The sequence below is a fragment of the Hypanus sabinus genome, chromosome 8, assembly GCF_030144855.1.
Source record: "Hypanus sabinus isolate sHypSab1 chromosome 8, sHypSab1.hap1, whole genome shotgun sequence".
Taxonomy (NCBI): domain Eukaryota; kingdom Metazoa; phylum Chordata; class Chondrichthyes; order Myliobatiformes; family Dasyatidae; genus Hypanus; species Hypanus sabinus.
Genome location: NC_082713.1, coordinates 57,009,722 through 57,026,822, shown reverse-complemented (window position 1 = coordinate 57,026,822; position 17,101 = coordinate 57,009,722). Strand labels below are relative to the sequence as shown.

The 17,101-nt window shown below is 40.5% G+C and overlaps 1 protein-coding gene across 1 annotated transcript; it reads left to right on the top strand.

Moving 5' to 3' along the window:
• The first annotated feature begins 2,925 nt into the window (after window positions 1–2,925).
• On the top strand, window positions 2,926–14,958 carry LOC132398188 (transmembrane protein 47-like). The gene is made up of 3 exons (XM_059977273.1): window positions 2,926–3,253; window positions 12,716–12,856; window positions 14,303–14,958. The coding sequence occupies exons 1-3, from the start codon at window positions 3,058–3,060 to the stop codon at window positions 14,482–14,484; spliced, it is 519 nt and encodes a 172-aa protein (XP_059833256.1). The 5' UTR covers window positions 2,926–3,057; the 3' UTR covers window positions 14,485–14,958.
• Window positions 14,959–17,101: the final 2,143 nt, after the last annotated feature.

Genomic DNA, 17,101 nt, shown 5'->3' with positions numbered 1-17,101 from the left:
CAAAGGCATACTTTTTCCATTGATGAATATAACGCACCTCCCCAGTTTGTCATGGCGATGTGCACCAAGTGATATTGCATGGTTGCCACTTGCCACAGTCACAGGTTGTACCATGATTTTCAGATGTCTTCATTGTTGCTGGCCTTCTCAGTTGTCAAATGATCCACCAAGTTCCAGAAATGGATGCATGTGCTGAGGCTTTCTGATGCTAATGTCTAGAGGAGCTAACTGAACTTTGTTAAGACAGTCCTTCTTAGGACGATGAATGAGATTAGTTTGCTTGCCGCTTCTCCACACGTGCATTCCTCAAACAGAGGGGGAATTGCCTCACTTTCTATAAATTGTGAGTGGAACTGAACATCGTGTAATCAATCAACATTCATATTTCTGACCTGATGGAGGAAGGCTCATTCAAGCGACTGAAGATTGTTGGACCAATGACACTACACTGAAGAAATCCTGCCCTGATGTCCTGGGACTGGGATGATTAACCCCCCCCCCCCAAAACAACCACATCTATTTTCCTTTCCATGCCTCCTTCATGCAAAACTGGTCAATGACAGCCTGAGAGTCATTTATGGGCCGTGATTTTAGTGAAGCTGGAAGTGAATGTTCATGGTATGGTAGAACCCCTAGTGTACATCAACACGCAGCTTATTGATGTTTGACAACAGCCTCCATCACTTAGCTGATTATTGACAGGAGACTGATGGTGTGGGAATGGGTCTGGCTGGGCTTGCATTGCACTAAACAGACAGGAAATTCCTGGATCAGTTCTTTACTTTGAGTCGTGTAACAGATTGACCAGAGGCATTGATAGCTGTGGAGCATAGCATCAAAGTCATGATGATGTCAGGGCTCATAGTCTATCACAGTGGAGGTATAGGAGCCTGAAGACTCACACTCAGTGTTTTAGGAACAGTTTATTCCATTCCACCATCAGATTTCTGAATGGTCCATGTACCCATTAAATTACTTTGTTATTTGTCTTTTGCACCATTTATTAATATTGTAAATCATAGTATGTTTTATGACACAATTGCCACTAAACAACAAGTTTCATGACAAATGTCAGTGATAACAAACCTGATTTCCGATTCTGTAATTTCACTCCCTTGCCGTCAGTTTCATTCATACTTGGACACCAGAGAGGAGAACACAAGTCAGAAGACTACCTTGTAATGCTGCTCCTGGGCTTGGTTAAGGAGGCTTTTCGCAGATACTGACACTGTCCCACCTGTCACCTTCTTTGACCATTGCTTTTGAATGTTACAAGAGTGATATTATACAAATTTGATTGTTATTGCAGGAATATGGTGGCCTTTGACAATGGATTAAAATTGCATGAGCAAACAGATGAGAAAGAAACAGAAGGTTTGCAGAGCAAACAGAAGGCCACAGTACAATGAAAAACAGGAAATAGAGTTGGCAGATGACACAAGGCAGAAGTGTTAGGAGACAGGATTAAGCCAGGAAGTTAGACATTTATGGGATTTGAAAAAGTAATGCTGTGAATGGAAAATCTTTACACTTCATTAGAAAGAATCAGAAAAGCAACATGGGGCATTTCTGAAAGGGTATAAGAATAGAAAGTTCTGCTGGTTAATGTATGGTCTATTGAAAGTAGCAAGCCAAGTTGAGAAAGGTGTTAAAATACAGATACCTGACCTTCATAAATAGAGCAAGGAAGACTTGATGAATCTTTATCATCAAGTTAATCTTCAGCACATTACAGGCCCTTCAGCCTACAAGGTTGCGCAAACCATTAACTATTCTGGAAACTGCCCAGAATTTCCATACCACATTGCCCTCTATTTTTCTAAGCTCCATGTACCTGTCTAAGAGTCTCTTGTACCTGTCTCTGCCACCTCCGCTGGCTGTGCATTCCACGGACCCACCACTCTCTGTGTGAAAAATTCACTTCTGACATCCCCTTTGTACCTACTTCCAAGCCCCTTTAAACCCCCTCATGTTAGCCATTTCGGCCCTGGGAAAAAGCCTCTGGCTATCCACATGATCAATTCCTCTCATCATCTTATACACCTCTATCAGGTCTCCTCTCGTCTTCCGTAACTCCCAGGAGAAGAGGCCAATTTCACTCAACCTATTCTCAAAAGGCATGCTCTCCAATCCAGGCAACTTCCTTGTAAATCTCCCCAGCATTCTTTCTATAATATCCACATCCTTCCTGTAATGAGGTAAACAAAACTGAACACAGTGCTCCAAGTGGGATCTAACTAAGGTCCTATATAGCTGCAACATTACCTCAATCCCACAGTTGATGAAGGCCAATGCACCAACACTTGTCAACTTGCACAGCAGCTTTGAGTGTCCTATGGACAAGATATCGTTGATCCTCCACACTGCCAAGAGTCTTAATATTAATATTCTATTCCGCCTTCAAAAGATTCAGCGCCTGGTTCAGGCACGATTGGACAAACAACTTGTTCTTTTTGGGAAAGGAAGGTGCCAGAAGATGTGATAGTAACATTGAGGATCCCTTTAGCAGGAGTGGACTTTGAAAGTGAATGAGAAGTATTTTTATTGAACTGCTGGATCGGTTCTGGAATGCATTGTGAGATTTGCCAGTGGAGGCAGATTCAATATTACCGTCCAAAAGGGGAACAAATATTTGAAAGAAAAGAATTTTCAAGACCACGGGATACACTAACCAAATTCTTACAGAGGCTTAGCAAGAGGAATATACTGTAGCCATTCTATGTATTAAACTTGATTGCTTGGGAACAAATGAATTGCCTGAGCCCTGGCGCGGCAGCTAAACCAGAGTGATTTTTTTTTAAAAAAAACTGTTTGCCTCGTTGATTGTTTTGCAAAGACCCTTGAGATGATAAATTGTAGGCAGTCCGAAAACGCGTCCGAGGAATCGCTTCAATTTGCTGGATGAGCACGCAGCAGTTAGTGAAGGCATTACGATGCTGTGGGTAGAAGGCTCGGCTAATCACTTGCAGAAGGACAGCCTCCTGCGGTTCGCTGGGCTGGCGAAGGAGAAGCTCAACGTCTATCCTTTCGTGCCGAGGAAAACACTTGCGGTAGATCATGGCTGTGGATGAAGTGCGCGTAGTTCGCCCCTTTAAGTTGATCGCCCTGATTTGTGTCTTTGTCGCGTTGAGCCTGGACGTGGTCTCTTTGCTGAGTCCAGCCTGGGTCACTGCCCAGCGGTCCTCGCTTTCGCTCTGGGATGACTGCAAACAAACCATGGCTGGATGGTACTGCGAGTCTGTACTCCACACAGGTAGGACTTACAATTAACGCGCAATTTCCTCACCTCATTAAAAACACATTTCAGCTCAACTTAGAAACCATTCCTTTTTTTTCTTGTTTACTTTTGCTAGCTGACGACTGAAGCTCCCCTCACCTCCCCAGTCCTTCCCTCGCCCACCATCACGCCTGTTTTATTGGAGAAACTTTAGGGGCTAAGATCTCTCACCGCTGCTTTGAGCCACCTTCCGGTTCATCTGTAACTTTTTTTTAAAGTTTTGGTCCTGTTTGTGAAGAGGGTCGTTGGAAGGTGTTCACTGTGGGGAAAGTTTCTCCTTGCTATACGAGTTCTACCTAACAAAGGTTCAGAGATTTGTTTTGGGGGGAGGTGAGCGACAGAAGTCGAAATAAAGTGCGGGTAAAGTGAGTCTACAGGGAAGGAAACCAACACAAATAAAAGCTGCTTCGGAGACCAGTGCTTTTGCCGAGTGGGAAACTTGGGCGCTGGAACTGTGCTTTACTGGTTGGAACTTTTTACTGGCCGCAAAACTGAAGGAAAACATAATTTTGGTAGAGAAGATCGAAATGTTGGTACGACTAATCACCTTTAAGAAAAGGGGCTAACACTCAGATAAATTTGTCTATTTAAGAGGAGTGCGATCTGCGGTTTTGAAATATGCTTTTGAAAGAAATAGTTGCTATTGATTAACACTAACGTGCATTAACTATGATAATATAGTCTGAAGCATTAATTATAAAAATTGAGGGCTTTGTGGACGGGAAGGGCTAGATTAATAATCTTGGAGTAGGCTAAAGGGTCGGCAGCGCATGGTGGGCCGAATGGCCTGTGCTGTACACTACTGTTGTACGTTCTAAAACAGTTTTGGTTTGTAATTGCTCTTATGGTGGTCATTTGATTCTGACACTTAAGTATATTTGGGAGGTTAATGGTAGCATAGAATGTTGAAGTCCAGTGCAAAGTGTGACAGCAGACTTTTGTGTGATATACTGAAAGCTGACCACCATTAAATTTACCCAATACACCAAAGTAACAGATCCCACCTAGTCTTGTGACAAAATGTATGAGTTTAATTGTTGGATTTCCTTTGCGGTTCAAATTGGATGACAAAAATTTTCAGAGAGTATCTGTCTGTCACTGAAATGTTTTTGTTTTACATTTAATCCACAATGAATATGAGAATCTATGGGCTTTTCTCCCCCTTATGGCTTATTTGATAGCATTTGTGCCTCTGTTAGATTCTAGATTCCATCATTGTTCCAGAACCCAAGCACGAATCTAGGCTCAAACTGAAGGAGTCTCTTATTGCCAGAAGTGACATCTTTCTGGTGATTTTGTGTCAGTGATTCATGCACTCTCTCGGACTGATAAAACGCCATGGAGCTATTTCGAAGAAGAGCGAGGAATTATCTATTGTGCAGTAACCAATATTATCCTTCAGTCAACGTCAGACAAAACAGATTATCTGGTTATTATCACAGTGTTGAAGTTTGGTGTGAACATATTGACTGCGCTACCTTGGCAATTACAAAAATAGCATAATTACTTTGGGATGCCCTATGATTGTGAAAGAACAGTTTACTTAGTTTTCATTCCATTTGTCACCCTCTCCTTTTCATAAGCATGTTGAGCTATGATTTAGCATTACCCAGGTTCTGTGTGGTACCTAATCTAACTTCCATTGTTTGTTCACAAACAATTCTGTTCATGCCCAGTTTTGCATACAAAGGGACAAAGGGGTTCTGGAATACATTTCCACCAGTACCTTAATATAGTTGAGAAGGGATATAGTGTACCTTTGTGTGTTAGTTCTGGCACAGAATATAAAAGAAGGCAGTGTTAAAACTGTATTAAAAACACTAGTTGGGCCAGTGGATGCAGATCTGAAAACTGTCAATGAAGATGTGTAGAACAAGGATATTACAAGGGCTGGACAGATTAGCTAAAGTAAGTTTTTCAGTGAAGAATGCAGAGGGGAAATTCACACAGTATTTAACTGAAAGGCTTTGAGGAGTCTTTTCATTCTGTTTAGCTGGGTAAACAGGATAAAGTATTAGTTACAATCGCACATTTGCTAAACCAATATTGAAAGGCCAGGTTATGATGCACAAAATATGTTTGAATCCCTTTCTTTTTGAATTAAATAAATAAAATATGTTGGAAAAGTTAACTGCAGTAATGATTTTGAAGCAACCGGATCGTCATTACAAACACATCCACTTTAGTGGTGTCCTTCAGAGTAGGCAATAACCCTGTCTCAGTTGACACTGAGATGCTTTCTGAAATGGTCAAGCAAGCTGGTCAACTTGAACAATAATCTAAAAGCAAAATACTGCAGATGCTGGAAATTTGAAATAAAAACAGGAAAAGGTAGAAACATTCAGCAGGTCTACTGGCACCTTTAATCTCCTGAAATAATTCTGTTTCACTCCCAACAGTTGCTGTCTGACCACCTCTTACTTGTAAGAATTTGATTTCTTTTTGCTGTTTAAGAGCAACTTGACAAGGACAATAAATACACTCCCAATGATGCTAAACCTCCTTTGAATTAATTAAATAGATAAAAGGTATCAATATAAGCTAATTTCCTCTGTGGAATGTTAAGGATATTTTCCTCTACGGGGTGGGGCTATCTTTCCATCTGAGGGGTTTAGAGCAGACAAAATTTGTTTTTGCATTTTAACAGTACTCTAAATTTACAGGTTGAAATTTGGGAAGAGGGATTATTAATCTGTTATCCTTCAACCAGCATTGACCTGAAGAACTGGATGCTCTCAATTTGTATTGTAACTTTTAGGAGCATTGCAGTTGAAGATGGTTCTAATCTTATCCATTGTTCATGCAAAGGATTATCCCACCCTTGTATCCAGCATCCTCTTTGACTTTCTACCATCAGGGAGGAGACCTCAATGCATAAAGAACGAGAATGGTCAGGATGGGGGGAAAGTGTTTCTTCTCTTGGGCCATTAGGCTTCTGAACTCCCTGCCACATTCAAAGTGTCACTGGTTAATCCTTACAGTATTTAATTTGTGCACTTTAGTTTGTTATTTATGTGTGATTCATCTGTAGATTTTATCCTTGCCTTCATAAGTTATTGTGTGTTATGTGTACTCCGGTGCTGTGGTTCAGAAAACCGTCTCATTTCTATATACATTACGATTATATACGTTATATAATGTATATAGTAAAATAACAATATAGTTGATATCTGATAGTGACATGACATAGCAATTAGGTCTTGGGACCCTGGTGTGTTTTAATTCCTCTCACTACTTAACCCTTGGGCATTAATAACAATGCAGCCCCCTTGCCAGAGAAAGATGTTAACAGCAAGCTGAAATCAAGCTTTGGGCTTTACTTGTAGGTATGGTAGCCACTCAGAAAACTGTCTGTCCTATTATGATTCAAAGGGAGAAGCTCTTCATTGATGGGAGATCCCCAGAGAATAAGCTGTGACACATCAATGGTGGAAATGATCAATAAAAGGAAAATCTCTCCTCAAAAATTGCTGCTAGACTGTCAGTCCTCTGATCACTGTGCCATAAGGTTATTCTCTGAAGAAAGAGCTGTGGCACTATTCCCTGACCTTGATTACAGATGGGAGAAATAGGCAGGATGTTCAATAATAAGTTACATTTAGACTTATTTTATTTCATTCTGGCTATGGAGTTTGGTTGTGTCATAAAGCTTGAGAATCTGGTGGTAATCAAGAACATTTGTCATTAGAGCCTTTCTGTGAAGAAAAGGAGTGGAGGCGAATTAATTCTGTAAGGAGATCCAAGAGAGATTTGCATTCAGATTTTATCCTTTGCTGCCACTTGTCATGCCTGAGCACATTTCAGATATATTCCATTGGCTGTAGTAGAATTGCTGATGTGATGTAGGGAACAGCAAGTACCCACATAAAGTGATGTGGTAGCATCATGTCAACTCTATAACTTCTACTTTCTTTCAAAACACGCCAACCAGATCTTTTATATCCATCTTGAGAGATTGGACAAGGTCTAGATTTAACATCAAAAATTATTTCTTCAGCTTAAATGCAGAACTCTCTGTGTTATGCTAGTGTTCTGAGCTCAAGTCTCTACAGTATTACTTGAGCCCCCCCACCCCACACAACCTTCTGACTTTGAAATGACCCAACTAACCATAACTAATCCAATCTTTCTAATGTGAAGTGACTTTTGCGATCATTCATTAAGGCATAGTAAATAATAATTGTTAGCAATCTAACAATGATTGGTAGGGCCATAGAGAGTGTTATTGAATAATGAGACCTTTTGGTACAATAGATAGTTTCTTGAAAGTGGCAACCCAGGCGACTGAGTGGTAAGAATGGTTTACGGTATGCTTTCTTTCATCAGCTGAGCCATTTTAGCAGGAGTTAGGATGTCCTATGAACAGTTGTACAGATTATAGGTTATGTCTAGTATATATGTGATGTTTTGGTGGCCATGCTATGGGAAGGATGCAATTAAGCAAGATAGGGTGAAGGAAACATTCGCAGGAATGTTGCCAGGACTGGAAGGCCTGAGTTGTATGGAGAAACTAGATAGGCTGGGACTGTTTCCCCTGGAGCGAAGGAGGATGAAGGGTTTCCATGTAGATATTTTAAACAAATTAAGGGATGCATAGCTGGGTAAAATGGTCACTCTTTTATTTCTGGGATAGATGAGTCTCACTGCATAGTCAGCAGCAACTTTGCAAATTTCTCCCCTTCCTAAAGTCTTGTGAATTGCAGCACACTGACCGGCAATTATCTGTTGACTCAACAGGCAGTGTAACTCGGTAGAAGGACGGTAGACTGTGTAGACAGCTGTTGTAACTTTGCCTTCACTTGGGTTGAATTACGAAGTGTTTGTTTAGCCTTAAGAGTATGTTATTAGCTAAATCGTTTCCATGGTGCCCTTCACTTCCATTCCAAACAGCTGCAAATTCCAAATACCCCAACATAGCAGTTGTAGAAACCCCAGGGCTGGCCAGTAGTTGCATCTGTTTCTGTACATCTGTTTAATTTTTCGGTAATTCAACCCCACAGTCATTATGAGAGTTTGCACAATTAATTCTGTAAATAAAATTTCTGGCGTTCAAACATCAATTTAATTTGTGCAGGATTCAAAGATATGGAGTCATTCTCATGATGCCTATCCTAAATTTTATTAGGGCACAAAGAGAAGAGAGCCAGAAATTTAGGGACACATGCTGGAAAACTAAAATTGCACCCCTGAAATGGGTATATTTTCTTTTTCAGGATTTTGAATGAAAACTCTACTTAAGATCTCTAAGATTAGGATTGTAATCAGTATTTATTTTTGGAGTAATTATTCAGTCTGCAACAGCAAACTGAGAGACATCGTTCCTGTTTTGTGCAGTGGTTTGGGGGCAGAGAAGAATGGGGAAAATGGGTAATCCTCTTGATGAAGAGAAGGTACTACTACTTCAAAAACTAAAATAGCAAATTAAGTGTGATTTGAATTTGGCAACTCCTTTCACTGTAAGAGTATCATTTTTTTATGCCATATAGTTGTCGTTATCAGCACACTAAGCTGGCTCAAGCAGAGGTTTAAACAGATATTTGGGCAACTCTCCCAGTGATTTAGCAGTGTTCTTTGCCAAGGATTACAGGGTGGGCTAGAATCCCAGCATCTTTTGTGCAGACCTTGATCTTCAAACGCCCTTTTTCTCTGTTGGGCTGTGCAAGCATACTGGAGGCGATCAGGAATTCTTTCATCGATGTTTCTTTGCTGAGAGTTAGCTACAAGGTAATGGTCACCATTCTTGTATTCCAGCGTCTAGCTGCTAAATTATTATCAGAGGGTGGTATAGTACAGTAGGAGCATATTGATCAAGGGGATGTTGGGAGTATGGCCTCTCGCCATGTACTTCACCGAGCAAGTGGATCAATATCTGGAGCACAGCTGAGGAAAAGAGGGATTGAAGATCAAGGTCTCTGACATAGTGGGTATTAGATGGTAATGCCCCCTGCCCTCCTAAACGCTTCTACATCTTGGATGACCTATAACAGACATTTCAAGGGAATAGAATGATACCCGAAAATAGTGCACAAAACCTTCAAATCCATTGAAAGGACAAGCAAGCCAACAACAGTGACGTCTCCCAGGCCAATATCCCAATCATTGAGGTGATAATTAGAACTGCTCAGTCCTGTTGTGTCAAACGTGAACAGTGCAGTCTGCCCCAGATTTCAGAAGTACTAATCCTACAAAGGAGCTTTGAACTCAGTTCTGATCAGTGTATAATAATCACAGCCATTTTGTTTTTTGGTAAACTTATAACCTTGGAGAATTTCTTGAATAATGGAAATCAGAGTTGGGGAATTAGTAAATAAGATACAACAGAAAGTCAAGGCTAATTTCACTTCCCCGTGCCACTATCAGGAACTCTCCAGGTTGCACAGTGCAAACCAACAAATTCCCTGGCTAAGGCGAGCTTGATGTTTTCATCCAGAGTAGATAATGGAAAGTAGCACTTTCTCCCCCTCTTCTCCCCCACCCCTCCCCAAATGCCTCCTGTTTGCACAGGATGGAAAAAGCAACCAGGAATCCTGGTGAAAAATCACTGACCTGAAACATCAACCGATTCTGCGTAGTTACTGGCTGAGAAATTCTGGCATTTTCTTGCCTTTATTTCAGACGTCCAAAATCTGCCACATTTTTCTTTTGGGATCTCAACCCCATATTTTTCCCCCAGTTCCGGTTAATGCTGGTGGAAGTGTGCCTGGCTCAGCTATTTTTCTTCTTCCGCCACCACATCCGCAGCCAGTGCTTTTCTCCCCTCAGGCTAGTTAATTCGCCATAAGGGTGACATGCTAGATTGTGAGGATGAATTGGAATTATCAGATAATGATTTGGTGCACTTGAGGTAGGAGAGGAAAATTGTTGTTTGCAAGGGAAATCCAAGGCTATGTCACAGCTGCAGTGCAATATAACTTGACACTGCCAACGCTGATAATCCTAAAATAGTTTCCTGGCTCACTTGAGTTATAATCAATTGGTAATGGTTAATTGCCAGATGATGTCAGAGATCAGCGAATCTTTGGATTCTTTGCCAAAAAGAGCGCAGAACTGACCCAGTGCCTTTGGCTTGAAACATTAATTCTTTCTCTTCCCATAGTTCCAGTATTTACTATTTGTATTTATTTTTAAATTTTGATAAATTTTTGATTGCTGAAGGAATCAAGGCATGTGGTGTTTGTAGAGAAACATGGTGCTGAGGTGAGTTTGACATCCATGATGTTAATTAGTAATAGAGGAGGTGTGGGGTCTGGATGTCAGCTTTATTCTGAACTTGAAATATGTACAAAGGCAAAATAACTTGGAACAGTGAAATAGTTCTTCTTGGTTTAGCTACTTTATTTTCTGATTCCCTACAATTCGAAGTAAACCCGCTTTTTGACTTGCAGCCAAAAGGGATTAACATAAGAACACAAGAAATTGGAACAGGAGTCGGCCATCTGGCCCATCAAGCCTGCTCCACCATTCAATAAGATCATGGCTGATCTGACCATGGACTCATCTCCACCTACCTGCCTTTTCCCCATAATTCCCCTACTATGCAAAAATCTACCTAACCTTGTCTTAAATATATTTACTGAGGTAACCTCCACTGCTTCATTTGGCAGAGATTCACCACTCTCTGGGGAAAAGTAGTTCCTCCTCATCTCCATCTCAAATCTACTCCCCCGAAACTTGAGGCTATGTCCCCTAGTTCTAGTCTCACCCACCAGTGGAAACAACTTTCCTGCCTCTATCTATCCCTTTCATAATTTTATGTTCCTATAAGATCTCCTCTCATTCTTCTGAATTCCAGCGAGTATAGTCCCAGGTTACTCAATTTCTCCTCATAGTATAACAGCCTCATCACCAGGAATCAACCTGGTGAACTTCCTCTGCACCACCTCCTAAATTAGTATATCCTTCCTCAAGTAAAAACGACCTGAACTGCGCACAGTGCTCCAGATGTGGCCTCACCAGTACCCTGTACAGTTGCAGCAAAACCTCCCTGCTCTTAAATTCAATCCCTCTAGCAATGAAGGCCAACATTCCATTTGCCTTCTTGATGGCCTGCTGCATCTACAAACCAACCTTTTGTGATTTGTACACAAGCACTCCCAAGTTCCTCTGCACGGCTGCATATTTTACCATTTAAATAATAAACTGCTCTTACACTTTTCTTCCAAAGTGGATGAGTTTGCATTTACCAACATTGTACTCCATCTGCCAGACCCTTGTCCACTCACTTAACCCATCTATATCTCTCTGAAGATTCTTCGTATCTTTTGCACAATTTGCTTTTCCACTCAATTTAATATCATCTGCAAACTTAGATACAGTACACCCAGTCCCCTCTCCCAGGTGATTAATATGGAACTCTTTTGAACTGTATTGAGACCCGGCTCATTGCACAGATTCATTACCATAGTCCTACATTTTCTTCAGCCCTATGTCCCCATTGGCATCCAGTGAATAAGATACAAGAAAACCTAGGGTATCAAAATCTGGATTTAAATAATTAAAGCAGTTCAAATATTTGCATTTCCTGCAGTCAGCCACACCATTCAGCTGATGAGGGATGTAGATCCTATGCCAGTCAGGGCTGGATGCAACGTGTACCTGGGCTATCTGCAGGGAATTGCTGTTCTTCCGCTGAATGGCCTGGTGAATTCAGTGGCTGAGTAGACAGTCAGGTGCACAGGACCTGATCCTGAGCTCCTTGGTTTTCTGGTGCAGAATGCTGAGGCATGAATGATGAGTATGGTCATTTATAAATGTAGACAATAAATCATAACATTCAGCCTATAAATTTTTGATTATATGATCCCTATAAAGTTGACTCAGGACCTGCTGCTCTTTGGCATTGCTTATTAGAGATACTGACAATCCTATAGAAGCTTTCTGTGTATGAGCATCTTAGGAAATATTGAGTTATTTATTCAACTCCATATTCAACAAAAGAGATTCCAAGCGAATTTCCGGACATCAACTACGAGCGAGTATTCTTCTATGGGGGAAAACAATGTGATGTTTTTGATCAGAGAAGCTTCTCAATCCCAGTGGATTTTAAATTCAGAACAGAGCAGAAGCAGCATCTGGAATTGTGGTTTATGAGATAAATTCCTCTCCGTTGGAGGAACTTCAAGCCAATTATCTAGATTTAGAATTGGTTTATTATTGTGATGTACCACAATACAGTGGAAGAACTTAGTTTTGCATGTGAGATAAACAAAATTAAAATGTCTGCAGTGCTTAATATATTTTTATAAAGGATTGTTAAATGCAGTGATACATCCTAATCTTGGAACACAGCTCACTGTGGGTGAACTGAAGGAGGACTGCAATCCACTCACCCTCATCCAATAAGCAACCCAATTCCATCCTTCCCTTCTCCGTAATGAGATTGTCCCTGTAAATGCCTTGAGTTCTCTCTTTTTCTAAAACTTCTGTTTCTTCATCCAGACTGGCAGATCGCTACACTGGTGCTACTACTTGCTGGAGGATCAATCACTCTCATTGCATTTCTCTTTGCTGTGATCTCACTTTGCAATGGTGCTCACAAACACTGTCACAGAACAATATCTGTTATGCTGTTCATTTCAGGTGAGTGGGTGCATGATGTTTATAGCATCTGGGTAGCAGACAAGTGTGTATTTTAGTTGCTCCTGACACGTTGTGGAAATAGCTGCTCAATCCAACCTGGAAATTAACAGTTATTAGGAATTTCTTCAAAAATAATTTCCTCCTCCTCCCCCCCCCCCCCCCCCCCCTCCCCCCCCTCCGTCCACACGGTCAGAAGGAAATTTCTGGGACTGTTTTCTGGAGGTCATGGCACATATAAACTGAAGTGATTTATAAATGTCAAGGCCTCACTCTACTCACGACTCTTTGTTGTTAGATTAAAAATGTTCTGTTTTCTTGTATCCGAACACAGTCAGAAGTATACTTGTGAGGCTGCTTTCCTTTGAACTGCATTATGTGTCACATATAAACTTAAGTAATTTGATATTGTTGATACATCAGACAATGCCCGATTTTTGTGCACATTGATATACCTATGCACAGAAGTTCCTTTGTGATGATAGAGCAAGGGAATTCAGACAGCCTTTCTCCTCTCCCCACCCTTGCATTCCATGGGTGCTTGCATTTCTCTTTCTTGAATGACTTTACCATATTTGGACATTGCACCTTGGTTGCAAAGCACAGAGGGGCATCTCAATTAACATTTGGCTTCCAAGCAAATGTTTTTCACTGGTTAATGCTGATGCTGAGATTGATTACTGACCAAATGTTTGCACCCTCCAAGTCAGCTCATAAATGGTGATATCGTGCAATCTATCTGATTAGAAAAAGGGTTTGAATTTTTCAAAAGTACTTTAAGAGTAGAAAATTATTTCTAAGTATTGCTGTATATGCCTGTGTTCAATAACAACCACTTGGATTGTTATTGAGCATAATGCATATTAGGATATGAGTTCAGTTATGTTAAGTGTATGCTTCAGAACTAAAGCATGGTCATAAAACCCAAATACCAAAGTAGTAAAGCCTAGGATTCAATAAATATTTTTGCTATATATGGAATAACCCTACAGTAATGAATAACCACGATCCCATACTTTATGTAGGAGTCTTGGCCTCTAAAGCCACATCCAAGAGTAACTGATTTGCACTCTTAAACATGTCACTGTAGATCATGTGCCCAAGTCAGACTTGCCCCTGTGCTAATCAAAACGTCGATCTAGATCTAGGCTTTTGAACTGATGGGTGGATCTCCTTGGGAAGTATGGTTAAGTTAGGAGAGTGTAATTACTCAAAAGGAATTGCTTTAATCTTGTATTCATAATTAGAGTGGAGAATTGGAAGCAAGGGGGTGGAACCGGGAGAAACACATCTCTCTGTAGAGCAGCATGGTAATGTAGTGGGATTTGGCCAGATCAACTTGTAATAATCAGTAAGAAAGTGTAATTGCTGGAAAATTCTCAGAGCTATAAAGGAAATGGTACATTGCAATATCACCCTATCTTTAATTCTCAATTTTTCATGTTTTAGTTGTTTTGCAGGTTTGTGCCCTGGCTTTGTATCCTATCAAGTTCATTGATGCCAACACACTGAGGACATACCATGAGTTCAACTGGGGCTATGGCATTGCCTGGGGTGGGACCATCTTTATGCTTGGAGCAGCTATACTCTATTGTCTGAATACAGACACCTATGAGGAAGAGTATTATTAGCTTCTGTACTTACTGACCTTATGAACCTTAAGATTTAATGGCAAGATGAGGTTTTGCTGCTCAAAGACAGTTAGAAAACATGAATTTGAGAATAAGTATTGAACAAGATCACAATGGACAGCAGACATTCCAGAAACAAATTCTTCATAAAGTGCAGCTTTTAGCAAAGACGTAAGGTTCAAGTAAAAAGAGAAAGCTTCAGTCATGAGAAATGACTCCTAATGGTCTTGTGCAACCTTTATACAGTTTGCTTTTGGGTTCAGTTAATTCCAAGAAGAAATGATTGTCTTTTATTATGCACATATTGTATCTCGCTGAAACATTATTCTAATTGGACAATGATTGCTTAATGTTAGTAAATGCACTATTCCAGAAATTGGCAATTAATTTCTGTGTTTTCAGCATTGTTTTGACCTTTGTTTTACTACTTCATCTAATTCTCTTATTCCTAATAAATACAAGTTCTATTCTTTATTGGTCTTGCTTGTGGTAAACTTATTAATGCAAAGTGGGAAAATTTGTAACAAGTGGCCTCATCTGTTCCAAACATAATACTAGCAGCTGTTAGATTTCAGCAGAAACATAATTTATGCTTGTGCACAAATGTATTATAACCCTTGAGTACTGCAGATCATGCTATTGTTCCAGGAACAGCATGAACCCTATGTATCTAAACATTTGTGACTGAACCTTTCAGTTGAGTTTCTTTGATGTTCAAAGGTCATTTGTGTGTATTTTGAAATTTGTGACACTCATTCAAGCTAGAAGGATTAATTGGAAATTCCACTCTTGGTCAAACAAAGACTTCTGTTAAGTCTGGGATGGGGAGGGGTTTGGGGAAGAAAGATGAACACAGTTGATAAACAAACTTCAGGTTACACATTTCTCACCTGTTAAAGCAATTTAGTATTGAACTTTTACTTCTGGGATAAGCAAATCTTCCTGTGTCTGAATTTTCTGTGCGGATACATTAGGGTCTTTTAAGAAACTCTTGGATAGGTACATGGAGCTTAGAAAGATAGAGGGTTATGCACTGGGGAAATTCTAGGCAGTCTCTTAGAGTAAGTTACATGGTTGGTACAACATTGTGGGCTGAAGGGCCTGTAATGTGTTGTAAATTTCTATGTTCTACGAACATGATTCATGATTCAACTATTTTAACATTTAATCTAAATGTCCATTCCTCACTACTGTCTTCACTAAACTGCTATCCCCCCATAAACTTCCTCTGAACTTGATCTGTTTTATACAATTTAAGAATTTCCTGTGTTGGAGCTTTTGTAATACCTGTCCAGAGCCATAAACTAAGATTTGTTCATGATGTTTAAGTAGCCTTTGACTGTAACTATGCTTAAGAACACTATCTAAATTTTTAAGTGGAATGATTTATTTATTGGGTTTTGGAGTTAGAAATTTTTTTTAAAGCTATACAGATCTGGTTTTTGTTTTTTCCCGATTCTATATTGATGAGTTCCAAATACAAGTCCTACATGATGGTGGGACCATTTTCAGAAGTACAGTGGAGGTAATTCAGAATCGGATTTATTATCACTGACATATGATGTGAAATTTGTTGCAGCAGTGCACTACAAATATATAGAAATCAATAAATTACAGAAATAGTGCAAAAATGGAGTAGTGTTCATAGGTTCATGGAATTTTCTAAAATCAGTTGACTAAGTGGAAGAAACTATTCTTAATTCCTTGAGTAAGAGTTATTAGGCTCCTATAGCACCTCCCTGGGGGGTAGTAATGGGAACAGGGCATGTCCCAGGTGATGAGGATCCCTCGTGAGGTGTCACCTCTTAAAGATAACTTCAATTGTGGTGAAGGTTGTGCCCGTGATGGAGCTGCCCGAGACTAACTTTTCTGCAGCCTCTAGTAAGCCTATGCGTTGGAGGCTGCAAACCAGGCTCTGATGCAACCAGTCAGAATACTTTCCACCATGCATCCATAGAACTTCGTGAGTATCTTTGATGATATAACAAATTTTCTGAAACTCCTAACAGAGTAGAGCAACACTTGACATTTAATACTCATCCTTCAGAAGTTGGTGGGTAATCTGTCCTTGATGGGACTCAACATCCCTCTGTAACTGGATCATGGACTTGACAGAAAGGCCATGGTCAGTCTGTGTTGGCAGAAACATCTCTAGCTCCATCATGGTGAGCACTGGCTCTCGCCAGGACTGTGTGCAGAGTCTGCTGATGTACGACTGGATTGCTAGATCCAGTTCAAATCATACCATCAAGTTCACTGATGACGCAACAGTGGCTGGCCTCATCATTAACAACAACAAGACCGCATACAGAGAGGAGGTGGAACAGATAGTAGAGTGGTGTGAGCACAACAATTTGATTCTTAACATGGACAAGACTGAAGAGATGATTGTGGACTTCAGGAAGGTACAGGCTGATCACTCCTCACTGCATATAATTGGCTCTTCCATGGAGCGAGCTAGGAGCACCAACTTTCTGGGAGGGTACATAATAGACTACCTCATCTGGTGCCTCAACACCACCTCAAGAAAACCCAACAGTGTCTCCACTTCCTGAGGAGAGTGAGGCAAGTGAGGCTCCCCCACCCATTTTACCCAATTTTTACAGGAACACCATCA

Bases quoted from the DNA above. Each gene is read 5' to 3' on its own strand.
- LOC132398188 (XM_059977273.1), top strand. From the start codon at position 3,058: ATGGCTGTGGATGAAGTGCGCGTAGTTCGCCCCTTTAAGTTGATCGCC. The intron at 3,254-12,715 runs GTAGGACTTACA...TTCTTCATCCAG, and splicing joins CGAGTCTGTACTCCACACAG to ACTGGCAGATCGCTACACTG. The intron at 12,857-14,302 runs GTGAGTGGGTGC...TTCATGTTTTAG, and splicing joins TGTTATGCTGTTCATTTCAG to TTGTTTTGCAGGTTTGTGCC.